Below are 17,960 nucleotides of genomic sequence, written 5' to 3' on the forward strand. Positions count from 1 at the left end.
CCAGACCAGCTCTCCAAGAAACCCTGAAGAAAGTACTGTTCCAGAAAAATTAAAGAACTAATAGACAGAAACAAAGGAATAAAAGGCAACTAAGACAATGGCCAACTTAAAAGTCAGGACAGATCTGGTAACGTTGATAATAACATTGAATGTGAATGGGTTAAATGCTCCAATCAAGAGACACAGACTGGCTGAGTGGATAAAAAACCAGAAACCCTCTAACTGCTGCCTACAGGAACCCCACCTCATGGATGAAGATATACATAGACTGAAAGTGAAGGGTTGGACAAAGTTTTTCCATGCAAATGGGAACCAAAAAAGAGCTGGAGTTGCAATACTAAATTCTGACAAAATAGACTTTAAAACAAAAACTGTTTGAAGAGACAAAGAAGGGCACTATATTGTAGTAAAAGGATCAATAGATCAAGAAGATATAACACTTATAAATATCTATGTGCCTAACACAGGAGCACCCAAATATGTGAAAGAAAAACGGTTAGATCTAAAAGGGGAGATAGACTGCAATATACTAATTGTTGGAGACCTCAACACTGCACTATCCTCTCGGGACAGATCATCTAAACAAAAAAATAGATAAGGAGATAAAGGATCTAAATGATACCATAAGTCAAATAGACTTAACAGACATCTATAGAACTTTCCATCCAAAAACCATGAGATACACATTTTTCTCACCCTCACATGGAACCTTTTTGAAGATTGACCACATCATAGGGCACAAAGCAAGCCTCTACAGATTCAAAGGCATAGAAACTATATCCAGCATCTTCTCTGACATGATGGAATTAAACTTGAGTTTAATCTCAAGAGAAATCCTCAAAAATACTCAAATACATGGAAACTAAACAACCTATTCCTGAATGACTCCACAACTACTGAAGAAGTACAGACTGAAATCAAAAGATTCATGGAAGCCAATGACAATGAGGACATGAGTTTCCATGATCTTTAGGACACTGCTAAAGCAGTCATAAGAGGGAAGTTCATAGCAATTAGTGCACGTAAGAGGAAGACGGAAAGAAGGCAAAATCACCTAAGATCATGCCTTAGAGAACTGGGAAAGCAACAGCAAAAAAATTCAAAGAACTCCAGGAGAAAGGAAATAATAAAGATACGAGCAGAAATAAATGAAATAGAAAATAAATAAACTATACAGAAAATAAAAGAAAGTAAAAGCTGGTTTTTGAAAACATAAACAAAATCGATACACCACTAGTGAGACGTATTAAGAGAGAAAGGAACCAGGTGAATCAAATCTGCAATGAAGCAGGCAATATAACAACAATAAAGTAGAAATACAAAACATCAATAGAGGATACTATGAACAACTCTATGCCAAGAAACAAGACAATCTGGATGAGATGGTCAAATTCCTGGTCACATATAACCTACCAAGATTAAGCCAGGAAGATATAGAAAGTCTGAATAGGCCCATAACAAGCCAGGAGATTGAATCAGTAATAAATAACTTTCCAAAAAAGAAAAGCCCTGGCCCTGATGTCTTCACCTCTGAATTCTATAAAACTTTCAAAAAAGAGTTAACCCTCATTCTGCTCAAGTTATTTCTAAAGATCCAAAAGGGTGAATCTCTCCCTAATTCATTCTATGAAGCATCTATCACCCTTATCCTTAAAACAGATAACGACAGGACCAGGAAGGAAAACTATAGACCAATATCTCCGATGAATATAGATGCAAAGATTCTCAACAAGATACTGGCAAATTGTATCCAACAACTTATAAAAAAAGATTATACTTCATGATCAGGTAGGCTTTATTCCAGAAATGCAAGGTTGGTTCAACATACGCGAAACCATAAATGTAATACACCATATTAACAGGAAGAAAGATAAAAACCATAAGGTCATGTCAATTGATTCAGAAAAAGCATTGATAAGATAGAACATCCCTTCATGATCAAGACTCTCAGCAAAATTGGCACAGAAGGATCATTTCTCAATTCAATACAAGCTATCTATGAAAAACCCATAGCTAACATCATCCTGAATGGAGAAAAGCTGAAAGCTTTCCCACTAAACACAGCTACAAGACAAGAATGCCCACTTTCTCCACTCTTTTTCAATATAGTATAGGAAGTCTTTGCCAATGCAATCAGAAAAGAGGAAAAAATAAAAGGCATTCAAATAGGAAAAGAAGAGGTGAAACTCTCTCTATTTGCAGATGACATGATTGTATACATAGAAGACCCAATGGTTTCCATAATAAAATTTCTGGAAGTAATACACGAATACAGTAAAGTTGCAGGATACAAAATCAATATACAGAAATCTATAGCATTTCTATATACGAACAACAGGCAGACTGAGATAGAACTGAAAAAATTACTCCATTTACCATAGCCACAAAAAGTATAAGATACTTAGGAATAAATCTAACTAAAGAAGTTAACAACTTCCACAAGGAAAACTATGAGAAGCTAAAAAAAGAAATTGAAAATGATACAAAAAAGTGGAAGGACATCCCATGTGCCTGGATTGAAAGAATTAATATAATCAAAATGGCAATTCTACCCAAATTAATCTACATATTTAATGCAATGCCAATCAAAATACCAGACACATTTTTCACAGATCTAGAAAAGACAATCATAAAATTCATCTGGAATCATAAAAGACTCCGTATTGCCAAAGAAATTCGGCACAAGAAGAGTGGAGTGGGTGGCATCTCACTCCCTGACCCAAAAATATACTACAAAGCTGTGGTAATCAAAACAGCATAGTACTGGCAGAGAAACAGACATGTGGACCAATGGAACAGAATAGAATCCCCAAAAATAAATGCCCAAACATATAGTCAACTGATTTTTGACAAGGGGTACCAGTCAATCCAGTAGAAAAAGAAAAACCTCTTCAGCAAATGGTACTGGAAAAGCTGGATTTCCACCTGTAAATGAATCTGAACCCCTACCACTCACCTTTGACAAAAATCAAGTCAAGGTGGATCAAAGATCTAAATCTGAGACTTCAAACTATAAAACTGCTCCTGGAAAACACTGAGGAAACTCTGGGAGACAGTGGGGTAGCGAAAGACTTCTTAAATAAGACTCCCAAAGCACAGTCGATGATCCCCAAAATAGACAAGTGGGATTACATCAGACTAAGAAGTTTCTGGATGGCAAAAGACACAGTAACTAGTGTAAATTGACAGCCCTCAGAATGGGAAAATATTTTTGTAAATTATGCCCCAGATAAGGGACTGATAACGAGAATACACAAGGAACTCAAGCAGCTGTTTGGAAAAAAGATGATCAACCCTATTAAAAGATGGGAGAATGAGTTGAAAAACACTCTCTAAAGACGACATACGAATAGCCAAAAGGCATATGAAAAAATGCTCAACATCCCTCATTGTAAGGGAAATGCAGATCAAAACAACGAGAGACCACCTAACTCCAGTCAGAATGTCTAAGATTAAAAAAAACAAAAAATGATAAGTGTTGATGGGGGTGTGGTGAAAGGGGAACTCTCTTACACTACTGGTGGGAATGTAAATTGGTCCAGCCACTGTGGAGAACAATTTGGAGATTCCTCAAAAATCTACAAATATAACTACCATATGACCCAACAATCCCACTCATTGGTACCTACCCAAAGGACAGAAGAATTCTTAATCGGAAAAGAGCTTGCACAACAATGTTCATTGCAACACTATTCACAATTGCTAAGTCATGGAAACAACCCAAATGCTCCCAAACAGATGAATGGATAGAAAAAATATGGCACATATACTCTATGGAATACTGCTCAGCCATGAAAACCAACAAAACCCTGGCTTTTGACAGAAAGTGGGAGAATATGGAAGATTTACTGCTGAGTGAAGCAAGCCAGGCTATGAAGGAGAGTCATTGTACATCACCACTTAATATATACTGAGTGTCCACACTCTATGACTGAAATTGATTGACTGAAGGATATACAAACACAGTAAATAGGTGTAGATACCAGATATAGTGTGTGTGGAAGAGTAGGGCCTGAGAAAGTTCATTTAGAAGAAAAATATGAAGGCAAAGCATTAATGGGACAAAGAAATGCAGTATTATCTGTTGAAGATATTTTATAGTTTTATCAACTGGACTAGGGAGAAATGTTCACATACTGAAATACTTACTTGGTAAGTTAAATAATATGATTGAATGTATAAAAGAAAATGAAATAAAAAAAATAGAGGACTAATACAAACTCTTAACACTTGCATTTCAGGTGACCACCTGTCCTGGGATCATCAAAGAGTATGATTTTGTCTCTTACTATCCTCAACTGGCAAATTGGCCATAGTCAATTTAGCTCCAAGATGCGAAATAATTTTGTAGAAATAACTATTATTGGACACAAAGGAAAGGTCAAAATGCTAAAATGGAAGAAGAGAAAGAAGAAACAACAAAGTAATCATAGTAAAGGAAGTATTTAAACTCTGTCATAAATATTAGAATATGTTCTCGTTCTAAAGGAGTTTGCCTGAAGATAGGTGTGCGTGCTTGTGTGTATGGAAATGCAATAAAAACATGAGTTATTTCTGTGTATGCCTGCCGCTAGCTTCCTCTACTGCAGTTCAAATCTGATTTGGAAAATAAAACATGAATATGCATCTGAGCCGTAAGGCATCAAGAACAAAGCCAGCATTTGCGGCTTGTGTTAATTAAACAGTTGATTCCCTGTGCCATTCAGGCCTTGGTCTATCTGCAAACAGCCTAGTTATAAATCCATAAACAGCTCAGATATTGCATAAAGGGGTATACACTGCAGGCAACTCACACATCTAGTTTGTTAAAAGTTTACAAATATGCCTGGCTTGCAAAGTCAATGATAAAAAATTATGTCGTGATTAAGGAGCTCCTCATTTGCAAAATGTATTTTTCTCCTATTTCCACCGCTGGACCTTGTAAGAAAGCACAGTTCAGAGTAGACTGGAGGTGGCTGATGGAGATGTCAGTGATGCCTGACAAACTTTCAAGAAGAGGGGCCTTTTTGATCTATGCTTCAGGGAAATTCATAAAATTAGCAGGTAGGGTAGTGATACGATCCTATTTAATTATCATTTTGTTTTGCCGCAAGCCACATAACAATAGTTGAGGTCAGCTTGCAGGTTAAGATCTAAAGGTTATTGAATTTTAAATGAAAGATGAACAGCTGTTACAGAAATAACATTATGCTATAACAACTACCAATGAAATCATTAACAATCTGTGGATTCAATTTGCTTCCTTCCCATTCTCATTATTTATTATTTGCTAGACATTTGTTTTGGGGTTTATTACATTTTTGTTAATTTCTTCATTGTGCCATTAGCCATTTTTCCCATTTATGTAAATGCTACCCATATTAACCTTTTCTTCCCTGGTGCAACTTTCCTATTATGGAAAGGAAGACTGGACGGCAATTAAATCATCTATAAATCCCATACCAATTTCTTTTGCAGGAAAGGCACATCATAAAAGTTGGTTACATTGCTAGTAAATTTCCGAATTCCATGTTAACAAAACTTCCCAGGTCAATTTTCAACATAAATTGCTCTGTTGAGATTGTGAAAGTCTATTATTTGTTATGATGAGTGAGTTCTTTTAATTTGTTGGCTTAACTGTTTGATAAAGGTTAACATTTTGCAGTAAAAACTGTGACACTCAGCAGATTTACATTACATAGCTGCCTCCCAACAGCGGCTTAAAGATAACTCCTGACGATATTTACCACTGATGACTTGTCCAAATAGCTCTTCTGGAGTGTCCCCAAAGAATGGCACACATCCAACCAGAAATTCATACAGGATAATCCCCATGGCCCACCAGTCCACTGGCTTCCCATAGCCCTGCCTCAGAATTACTTCTGGTGCGATGTATTCAGGTGTGCCACAGACCTAAAAGATGATTGCAGTATTAGAATAATGAGGATATTAGACATGAAACAAATCAAGCAAGATGGCTAAATGTCAGTTATTTTGTCTAGAGTACATCTGCTCAACCTCCTGGAATCACACAACAAACTTAAGAATAGCAACTGTGGGACCATCAGCCGCCGTAACGGTTATGTTGCTGGACTTGGCTTGAAACTCAGCATGCCCAAGATCAGTAAAGAGAATGGAGAAGAGATTATGGCATGGTCATCCCACGGGGACTAGGCAGTGGGGAGATGGGAGAATGGAGGTGGGGGGGGTATTACTCACTTTCTGTTTCTCTGTCTCTCTCTGTGTCTCCAGCAAGTACACATACCCTATAGCAAAAATCTCTCTCTAAAAAAATAAGAGCAATTTTAATGTAGGTATTTATAATACCAAGGTAAATTATTACTTTCATAACAAAGAGGAATGTTTAAAATTTTGCTCTAATATTAAATCACATGTACAGTGTAATTTCATATTGAGAATCTGACTCTGGGTTTTTGTTACCTATTTTACAGTATTCAAAATATTTGTAATCCTTAAATTTACAATAATAGTGAATTTTTAATCTGTCACTATCATGGTAGTATTTCTAAAAATGAAATATATCCAAACCCTAGTTATTTCATAAAAGCATAACAGTCGAGATGTGTTTACCTTAAGTAACTTTACAATGAACAGATTGTGGGCACATGGTAATGAGGCATGCTTAGAGGAAATGGGCCATGGCTCAGATTTCCGCACCCGTGATTGTATGATGCATCATGAGTTTCACGAGTACTCTACCGAGACTCCTGAATTCCTTACAAAAACAATTTTCCATTTGTCTTTTTCACACTTTCACTTGTGTGCAATTAGATCGTTCGTCTTGCTAATAGACCATAATGTTGAGGGTGGAATGTGAGGGAGCGGACAGATCAAAGAGGCCCAGGGAGAAAAATGGGAGCAATTTGCACTTTATTAAATGTAAGGCTTATACAGACATCTAAAGTACCCGTCCGAATACGAATACGAAGATGGCCTGCACACTCTGCTTCTGACTTTCACTGGTTCTGTACTTCCTATTTCTGTATAGGACAGAAAAGAGCCCGTCTTACCTGCTTGTCCAGGAAGAATAATGAGGATATTAGACATGAAACAAATCAAGCAAGATGGCTAAATGTCAGTTATTTTGTCTAGAGTACATCTGCTCAACCTCCTGGAATCACACAACAAACTTAAGAATAGCAACTGTGGGACCATCAGCCGCCGTAACGGTTATGTTGCTGGACTTGGCTTGAAACTCAGCATGCCCAAGATCAGTAAAGAGAATGGAGAAGAGATTATGGCATGGTCATCCCACGGGGACTAGGCAGTGGGGAGATGGGAGAATGGAGGTGGGGGGGGTATTACTCACTTTCTGTTTCTCTGTCTCTCTCTGTGTCTCCAGCAAGTACACATACCCTATAGCAAAAATCTCTCTCTAAAAAAATAAGAGCAATTTTAATGTAGGTATTTATAATACCAAGGTAAATTATTACTTTCATAACAAAGAGGAATGTTTAAAATTTTGCTCTAATATTAAATCACATGTACAGTGTAATTTCATATTGAGAATCTGACTCTGGGTTTTTGTTACCTATTTTACAGTATTCAAAATATTTGTAATCCTTAAATTTACAATAATAGTGAATTTTTAATCTGTCACTATCATGGTAGTATTTCTAAAAATGAAATATATCCAAACCCTAGTTATTTCATAAAAGCATAACAGTCGAGATGTGTTTACCTTAAGTAACTTTACAATGAACAGATTGTGGGCACATGGTAATGAGGCATGCTTAGAGGAAATGGGCCATGGCTCAGATTTCCGCACCCGTGATTGTATGATGCATCATGAGTTTCACGAGTACTCTACCGAGACTCCTGAATTCCTTACAAAAACAATTTTCCATTTGTCTTTTTCACACTTTCACTTGTGTGCAATTAGATCGTTCGTCTTGCTAATAGACCATAATGTTGAGGGTGGAATGTGAGGGAGCGGACAGATCAAAGAGGCCCAGGGAGAAAAATGGGAGCAATTTGCACTTTATTAAATGTAAGGCTTATACAGACATCTAAAGTACCCGTCCGAATACGAATACGAAGATGGCCTGCACACTCTGCTTCTGACTTTCACTGGTTCTGTACTTCCTATTTCTGTATAGGACAGAAAAGAGCCCGTCTTACCTGCTTGTCCAGGAACTCTCGCGCATCCTTCTCAATATGACCTTCATAAAGATTGGTGGTCATACTCATTAGTCCCACCTTAGATAATCCAAAATCTGTCAGCTTTATGTGCCCCATAGAGGTGACCAACAAGCTATGAAGCAGAAGGAGAGACAGTACAATAATCACTTGGAAGCTGCTGCCATTTTTTTTAGGTTTCCCCTTTCTCCCATCAATTTGTAAGACCAGCTAATTTCTTGATATCAACTTTATTACAAAACTCAGCCTGGAAAGAGATGAAGTCTCACAAAGATGTCAAATACATGCAACTCACAGACGAGTATAATTCTTAAGGGAGGACCAGAGACAAGGCGTAGCTAATCTTTGTTGAAGCAGTCAAATGCGGTATCATTACAGCACTCTGAAACTTAGACAAATATGGAACTCTGACTCCTCTCCATTTTCAGAGTAAGAAAATGAAAGAAAGAGCTAGCAATAATCCCACGTCCCACACTACGAGCTAAGATTAGCAACAGATCTATGAGTCCAATGAGGTAAGATAAAGAGGTTAGACAGAAAGATATAGCATTGGCTCAGATTTCAACATCAAGCTCTAATTTAAATCTTTACTCATTATACACAAAACCTATATTTCTTCTACATGCCAAGCGTTCTCATTTGACTATATTGAAAATTTTTCATTTTAGGTGGGAAAATAAGTTTTAATCCCTATTTACAGTATAAAATCAATTATGAGACTAACAAAATGGAGGGGAGACTACCACTAGGAGGCTATATGACAAAATTCTAGCAATTGTCTTTGGTAATATTGTGAATGAAATGTTATCTTTTTTCCCTGCACTGTCCAAATTTTCTAGAATTCATGAGTCGATTTTATCACAAAATTTTCAACACACTAGAAGTCTTTACATGTTAACATGTAATATTTTTAGAGGCATCTCAAATTAGTAGAGAAGGCATGAAATATTTAATAAACAGTGTCAAATAGGTGGGCATTTGAGGAACATAGTTTATCTGCATTTTAAATCAGGTACAAAAATGAACTCCATATAAATTAAAAATTAATAAAAAATTAAATTCTGAATAAAAGAATATCAAGCATATCATCTTGGAATATAGGAAAGCATTATTTAAGTATAATACCAAATGAAGAAATTTTCAAAAAAAAAAAACCTAGAAGCATTCTATGTATCTATCCAAAGGTTTATATCATAGAAAAACAAATTTTGGGGACCAGCAGTTGGCATAATGGCTATGTCGTTGGACTCCCACGTAGTAGACCACGGTTCGAGTCCCGGCTTAAACTCACGCCAGGCACATGTGCATGCATGCCTGAGATCCCGAGAAGAAAATGGAGGAGAAGGGACTGCAGCATGGCCATCCTCCTGGGGAGTTATTTCTCGCTTTCTATAATCTCTGTCTCTCTCAGTCTTTCTGGTGAGTGCATGTGCCCTATAGCAAAAACATCTCCAAAGACAAACAAACAAATAAATAAATGAAAAAGGAAAACAAATTTTGGAGGCAGGTAGGTGGTGTGGTGATTGAAAGCACTGGATTTCCACATGACCAACTGCAGTTTGAGTCCCAGACCTGGCGGCTTGCTTTCTCGCTTTTCCTTTCTCTTTGGTGAATTAACAACAACAAATGAAATTTTAAAAATAAATAATTTTTTAAAAAAGGAAAAACAACTTTTGGATTGGCCCCATAACATAGTGGTGAAGCACCATGCATAAAAAGCTGGAACTCACATGACAAACTATGATTTGAATCCCAGCCTTAGTGGCTTGAAAAACACACTAGACACATGTGTGTGCATGCCCCAACTTTTGATGGGATGGGAAAATGGGAGAAAATGGATTACAGTGAGCATGCCTCACTAGGGGGTTCTCTGTCTCTCTCTCCAATGAGCACACATGCTTCTAGCTATGAAAAAAATGAAAGTACTTCAAAAAGTTAACTAACTCTGGCTTTATAGTTATCTTTTTCTTTTTTTTCCTCATTAGTTATTATTGTAAGCATCATAATCCTTACATAATTATATCCAATGTACCATACACACTGTTAAAATAACTCATCCTGGACATTGGGGAAGCATTTTAAAGATATGCAAAGCACATTAAAACAACACATTTTCATAGATGGAAGACAATTACTTGTATAGTGTAACAGAAGATGGGTTTCATCAGTGTACATACTTGTCTGGTTTCAAATCTCTGTGTACAATTCCGTAATTATGAAGATACTCCAAGGCCAAGACCGTCTCAGCAAAGTACATCCTGGCCATATCCACAGGGAGAGGACCCATGTTCTTCATTAAGGTAGCACAGTCTCCACCTATAAAACACAGGGGAAGTATTTGGCAGGAGCAATATCAGGAACTGTGGGGACCATTAGCTTAGACTGTCAAATTTTTAAGTGGAATCATCTTTAGCCATAGACATGGCATACAGTATTTGTGAACAACGGCTGTATGCTCAGTAATCACCTTTCTATTGCAATGTGGTATGGGGAAAATACTGATTTTTCTTCAAAAAAGCAGTGTTTTTAAGATGGCAGGTTTGACTCTGAAGTGGAATTGTACTTTGAAGAAATGCTAGCAGAATTGTAGGATCACAGTAAGAAAATATACCAGTATGAAACATGGGTTCTGGAATCATCACTCCCTATGTCCCAGTTCTCCTGTGAGGTTGGGAGATCACAGGCAAACTACTATAGCCAGTCTTGCCTCCTTCATCTGCAACATCGGGAGAGTGATGCCATTGTCCTTTTTAGGTACTGTGGGGACTGAATGAGAAAGTTCATGTACAGAATTTAAGGTACCTACAAAACACATCACACACGTGATACTGTTGTTGTCAAGATGGCCACAACTGAGGTTAAGAAAGTATTGATGTGATGGAAAGAACAATGGTTAGATTGGGCAGGCCAAGCTTCTGTCTTATATCTGCCACTCAATATCTAGTATACCTCCCCTTTTTGAGTTCATTTCACTCATCTGCAAAATGAAAAGGTTTAACCACAGGGTATCTAATGTGTCTTTGAGTTTCTTGGGATTCTGTTCAAATAAAGAGAAGAGCTTAAATTAGATACTTCTGAAAACTATTTTCGCTTTTGTTGATCTATTTATTGTATTAACTTTATTTAGGTCAACAAGTCAGGGATACTCCAATACTAAGAACATTAAAAAAATTGACAGAAATGTTACTTGGAGCACTCAAAAGGCAGATCACAAACCTTTATAAAAAAGGAAGCAAAATAAAAGCTGAAAATCAGGAAGATTGGTTGAATTTTCCTAAATGTATCTCCTTTCCCCTAACTCATTTGTAATTTTTTGTTGTAGACCACAAAGGATATACTTTCAATTCACTCTTTAAGACTGATTCTAATGAATGTTTTTACAATGTGTGATAAAAATAAGAAGGAAAAATCCCATCACCTATATCCCAACTTTAATGGCCAATTGAAAGGCGGTGGTTGGGATTTAAAGCTATTAAAAAAGAAAAACCTTTTTCCAAATACCACTAATTTTCCCTTTGTTATAGTAGACTGGCACTTTACAAGCAATTATCAGAAGATAATGACTGGAAATACAGCCATCTCCGCCTGGCTTCAGCTCCTAGGTGAATTCAGCTATTAAGTGGCACAAACACAGAGAGCTCCAACAACACAACTGAGTGAGATTTCAAACTGCAGGTGTCACATTCCGTGTGTCTGAGAGATTTACCTTCCACGTATTCCATGACCATGCACAAGTGGCGCCTTGTTTCAAAGGAGCAATACATGCTGACAACAAAGGGGTTTTCTGCGAAAGTCAGGATATCCCGTTCCACAAAGGCCTGCTGGATCTGGTTCCGAAGGATGAGGTTTTGTTTATTGATCTTTTTCATGGCAAACCTCTGCCGGGATTCTTTATGCCGAACAAAGTAGACTGCCCTGAAAAGAAGCACAAATGTTGGGCTCACGGGTAAAGAGAAGGTGAATGTGCTTCTGGGATACAGAAAACATTGTGATTATCAACATTTTTTTTTTTTTTTTGCTATAAAGATAAGTGTATGCATTCGTTAGGGGGCAATCACCACACAGGGGTAGCCACACCACAATCCTTCCTCCATCTTCCTGTCAGGATTTCTGGGCACTTATGCACACACGCCATGCATGTTTTTCAAGCCACCTGTCCTAGGACTTGAACCAGGTGGTTAGCCAGTGGGATTCAGCTGCCTCAACTGCCATGCCACCTGCTGGCCTCAATCATCAACTTTTTTTTTTTAAAGTTCATATGCCAGCTAGAATTCAGTTCACACAAGCTTTGCAGATAGCTACGAATATCACATTCCAGGTCAGTCTTCTGGCAAGATTAATTTTTAGAAATTCTTTCAATAAAGGCCATAAGTCATATATAAGGCATCAGACTTATCTTTACAGCCAAAGGAAGAAAACGGACAGTCTCCCAAGTGAGTTATTTCCAACAGCTAGCTGATATTTTCAGTTTTTATACAAACAAAATGAAATCTAATATATGAGGAGGTGTCAAAAGGTTCGTGGAAAAATGCAACTAAAGTGCATTTCTATTTTGGTGCAAAAAGTTTGCAGTTTATACAGTTTTTCATAATATGCATTTTCCACAAACTTCTGAAGACCCTTCATATAAGTCAGCACAGGAAAGAATTAACAATATTACTTATACATTAAGAGCTAGAGCCTTTCTATCATTAGGCACTTTTTCTAGACTGAGAAAAGCAATAATTTTCTAAATGACATCCTTGGGATCTGCAAAAGGAACTATAGTTTCTTACAGCATTCAGCTTTTGCCTGACAGTAATTTACTTTCTATAGAATTTCCTAATAAATAACAAGTGTGCTGTAGATAAGATGAGGCTGTCCCACAACAAAGAGTAACATATTTCTTCACCATGGCGCGTTTCAATAGGAAATACATTTTTCAACATAAATAGAGGCCAATGATGAAGCTGCAATTCAGCTCCCTCTAACCCACAGCCAAAAGAGTCATGTAATTCTGTAAAACAGTCAGGCTGTAGTCAATCTGTTAAAGCTTCACCTAATGTTCTTTAAGCCAACTGTGGCTGGGTAAAGACAACAGACTCACTGAGGCTTAGAAAGACGTAGTAGTAGCTAGGAAGAGAAGTCTTAAAAACCCACCTGGAAATGACAAGTTACAAAGAACATGTCTCAGATGGGTTCCTATTCTCAGAAGTCACTCCTTACATGCCCATATCATGGGAACTCTCCAAAAATCAAGAAAGAACTAATTGGGACCAGCAGTTAGCGTAGTGGCTATGTCGCTGGACTCCCACGTAGTCAACTGTGGTTCGAGTCCCAGACCCGGTGGCTTAAACTCACGCCAGGTGTGTGTGCGTGCGTGCCCAAGATCCTGAGAGGAGAATGGAGGAGAAGGGATTGTGGTGTGGCCATCCCCCTGGGGGGTGATTTCTCGCTTTCTGTCTCTCTCTGTCTTTCTGGCGAGTGCAAGCACCCTATAGCAAAAACCTCTCCAAAAAAAAAAAAAAAAAGAAAGAAAGAAAGAACTAATTGACCTAAAACACCATCAATACAGTAAAATATATGCAGTGGCCTGCTTTTTGATAGATAAAACAAGGGCTATATAATCTGAGATGTATTTTCCACTAGTTATTTTACTGTTCCTGAACAATAACTGAATGGGGGACTTAAAACACCCTATGCTCCTTCTGAGTCAACCTATCAGGGAGATCCACTGACATAAATTTAAAGTATATTCAATCCCATTTTAATCAGTATTAACATTTTCCCCTTATGTGTTTACCTAGGAATTACATTCTCTTTCATCACAAAAAGCTTTTGAAATCTATGCACAGATTTTTTTGTAATAAGCATTTTCCATGACCTTTTTGAAGATCCCTAATGTCTTTGTCTTCCCATAATATTCATCTCTTTCGTTCACTCAGAAGATCATATATTTCTGGTTTTTGTCTCTGTGTAAACATCACTGTTGTTATTACTTTGCTTTGCTCCTTTTTCCCCCCTCTCTCCTAATTACATTGCTTTCTGGTTCTTCCTTTCCTATGCAGGGAAAAACTCACTTAACCATACTGCACATAACCAACTCACTGCAAAATAACCTGGTGCTGTTATTCCCACTTTGAGGGGGGTGCTGGACAGATGGGTGCCAAATGTTCCTGCACGCAATGGTCTTCTTTGGGAGGCTAAAATACTAGAGCTCCCATAATTGGCTTTATTCCAACACCTGTTTTATTGCCTAGACTTGATATCAAGATTAATTTATGAGGTTGGCCCTGTAGTGCAACAGTTAAGTGCTCACAGAAGAAGTGAATCCCACAGGGCCAACCAAGGTTCAACTCCCAACCCCGGCAACTTGAAAAACATGCTAATTGTGCCTGTTTACACATGCTTATGGCCAGGATCCTGACAGATGGAGAATTGAGGCAAAAGGACTGAGGCATGACCAGGCCCATTAGGGGGTGCTTTCTCTCCACCCCCTAACCCATCATATACATGCACTCTTCGGCTTTAAAAAAAAAACGAAAGTGAACTAATGTTTCATCAGTTTAAATATTTGCCTAAGTGGAAAAAGGAAAATCACTGTTTATAAGAAATTATTATTTTGGATAGTCTTGATAACTGTCTCAGCAAATAAACTTCCTACTGATTTAGTTTGTGAGAAGATCTCTTATGTATTGTTTAAAACATAATAAACATGGAACAAACCTAAGTGTCAAAAAATGGATGACTGGGTTGAAAAACTATGGTACATGTATACTGTAGAATATTATTCAGTTATAAAGAACAATGAGACCCTATGTCCCTAATGTTTGATTCAAAATAGATATAAACAGAAGTCTTAATATTGAGTGAAATGAGCCAGACTTTGAAAGATGTGCACTGTATATCCTCATTTAATTTGCACTGAGTATCCACACTCTATGGCAGAACTTGAAAGATTTAAAGATATGATTATAGAGAGGCTAAGTGTGGATGCCAGAGACCATAAGAGAGGGGAGTGGGTGGTAGAGGGTGAATGTGAGGTGCAAAGGAGAGAAACATTTAACAAAGAAAAATGTAAAAAAAAACAAACACAAAAAAACTTTTATATATATCATGATGGGGACTTTATGTTAAATGTGAAATTAATCTGAAAATAATAAAGTATTTTAAAAAAATAATAAAAATTAAATTCTTACAGTCAGATTGTTTCAAGTTACTTCACCATTTAAAAAGTTAAAATTGGGACCAGCAGTTAGCGTAATGGCTATGTCACTGAACTCCCATGTAGCCAACGGCGGTTCAAGTCCCGGACCCAGTGGCTTATGCTCACGCCGGGTGCATGTGCGTGCGTATCCAAGATCCCAAAAGGAGGATGGAAGAGAAGGGATTGCAGCATGGCCATCCCCCCAGGGGGTTATTTCTTGCTTTCCAGCTCTCTGTCTCTCTCTGTCTGTCTGGCAAGCGCACATGCCCTGTAGCAAAAATCTCTAAAAAAAAAAAAGCTAAAATTGGGGCCAGCTCACAGCATGGAGGTTGGGATGACCAGATCCCACATGGCCCACTGTGTGTTTCAAGTCCTGAACCCCATGACTTGGAAAGCACACTGGGCACGTGTGCATGCCTGCCCAGGATAGTGATAGGACAACGGAGAAGAGATTGCAGCATGACCTTCCCCCCTGAGGGGTGATTTCTCACTCTCCTTCCCATCTATTTGTCTCTCTCTAGTGAGCACACACAGCCTTTGGCAATAAAAGAGAAAAAAACTAAAATAGGAAAACAGAAACAGTGTATTAGAAGTATGGTTTATATTTATAATATGAACTGGCTGTCTTAAAAACTCAGTACACTGGGGCTAGCAGGTGGTGTATGGTGTAGAGATGCTGGACTTCCACATGGTCAACCATGGTTTGAACACGACCCACTGGCTTGAAACTCACTCTGGGTGCATGTGCATTCATACCCAAAATCGTGAGAGGAGAATGGAGGAGAAGGAATCATGGTGTGGCTATCCTCCCTGGGGGGTGATTTCTCATTTTGTCTCTCTCTCTGTCTCTCTCTCTCTATCTGGTGAGTACAAGTGTCCTATGGCAAAAAAACTCTCAAAAAAATCAGTACATTTTTCTATGTTCAAGTTAAATTATAACATTTAAAGTACATATCTTTTCAAAAGTTTTTAAATAGGTTTTTTTTTGAGAGGTTTTGGCTATAGGGTGTGTGCACTCACCAGAAAGACAGAGAAATAGAGACAGGGAGTGAGAAATCCCCCCCCCAGGGGAGATGGCCATGCTGCAATCCCTTCTCCTCCATTCTCCCCTCAGGATCTTGAGCACACATGCACACGCGCCCAGCGTGAGTTTAAGCCACCAGGTCTGGGACTTGAACTGTGGTTGATTACCTGGGAGTCCAGCAACATAGCCATTATGCTAACTGCTGGTCCCAATAGTTTTTTGTTTTATTTTTAACTTTGCTTATTTACTTCTTTCATGAGAGAGAGAGACAGAGACAAGTATCCCCTGTAGGCTCCCAGGCTGTAACCCCAGTCTCAGCCACCTAGCTACGGGCACATGAGCGGATGCCCAGTGTGCTCAGGCGGTCCTGGGCTTTACCTAGTGGGTCTCATAGCGTTTCCACTGCACCACCACTTGGCCATCTTTTCTGCTGTGGTTATGACTTCCACCTTTGACTAGCATTTAATCAATCAGCCACCTACCAGCTCTTTCTACATCAGATTAATCTTACAATATTTTCCTATTTCCTGTTACTAAATAAAAATCAGGAGTCCACAGATAAACCTGAGCTGCTACTAGTCTGATAAAAAGGAGCACAGAAACTAACTTGGCCATCTCTTACCGATAATACAAGTAAATATAAGACAGACACATACTCCAAGGGAGTCTTTGTATCATAATCTACCCCAGTTTCAACCTGCTTGGATCACAGGCATGCACACACACCCAGGGTGCTTAGGGAGGTCCCAGGATACAAACCCAGGACTGCCTCCATGTGGGTCCAGTTCCATTACTGTTGTGCCACCCTCTGGCTCAAAGATAATCATTTTTCCTTTAAAAAAAATTGTTCTGCAGTTTAAAAACAATAGGAAGTGAAAGAAGAATAAAACTGTACAGTATTTTATAGAAGAGAGAGATACCTCAGATCTAATTTGACCAGCATCCTACCTAGGTCTCTGGGGCACTGTGTAAAAATTCGGCTTCAATTTATATTCTTGGGTTTTTAGTTTTTAAAGTTTGGTTTGACTTTTCTGTTTCTTTTGTTATGATGTGCTTAAAATAATCAGTTAATCCTCAGGAAACCAAGCTAAATCAATGGAAATTAATCCTATAGGTAGCTTAAGATATCATTGCCTCAGGACACACGCATCTTGATCAAGTTGCAGAAGTCAACCAAACTTCTGAAATAGAATCTGTTGTTGCTGGACTGTTGCTTGTTTTGTTCCATATTCTTCAGTTTTTACAATTCTTTATTGCTTTGGGAATATTATTCTTTATGATGAAATATGTTTAGTAATAATCGTGTTTCACATACAACTCTCTTCCTTTCCTGTAAGTCAGTGTTCCAAATCTGCTTAAGCCAATGGAGAACAAGAGAGATTGAGACTGAGACAAAAACAAAGAGACGGAGATGTCTGCCAGTTGGCTGCTGTTTGTCCTAACACTTGGGCAGACTATAACCTCCCAGGGTGATAAAACAGCACTGAGTCGATACAACCTCACCTTTCCCTGCTTTCTGGTCCCAAAGGCTGTTTTCAAAGAAAAGGGTTTTAGCCTTTCTTCTCTTCCTTCTTTTTTTTTTTTTTTTTTTTTTGGGGGTGGGCGGGGGGT

At 38.1% G+C, this 17,960-nt stretch overlaps 1 protein-coding gene across 3 annotated transcripts in view; it reads right to left on the minus strand.

The window, feature by feature from the left end:
* MAST4 (microtubule associated serine/threonine kinase family member 4) overlaps positions 1-17,960 on the minus strand; it is a 195,124-nt gene that overhangs the window by 42,252 nt on the left and 134,912 nt on the right. For all 3 annotated transcript variants that reach the window (XM_014582630.2, XM_014582627.2, XM_027766794.1), the window contains 4 exons: positions 11,846-12,054; positions 10,317-10,455; positions 8,122-8,254; positions 5,727-5,892 (listed from right to left, as the gene is read on the minus strand). In XM_014582630.2, the coding sequence (XP_014438116.1) occupies positions 5,727-5,892; positions 8,122-8,254; positions 10,317-10,455; positions 11,846-12,054 (647 nt within the window). The remainder of the gene's footprint in view (positions 1-5,726; positions 5,893-8,121; positions 8,255-10,316; positions 10,456-11,845; positions 12,055-17,960) is intronic.

This window comes from Tupaia chinensis, unplaced genomic scaffold (genome assembly GCF_000334495.1).
Source record: "Tupaia chinensis unplaced genomic scaffold, TupChi_1.0 Scaffold143695_1, whole genome shotgun sequence".
Taxonomy (NCBI): Eukaryota; Metazoa; Chordata; class Mammalia; order Scandentia; family Tupaiidae; genus Tupaia; species Tupaia belangeri.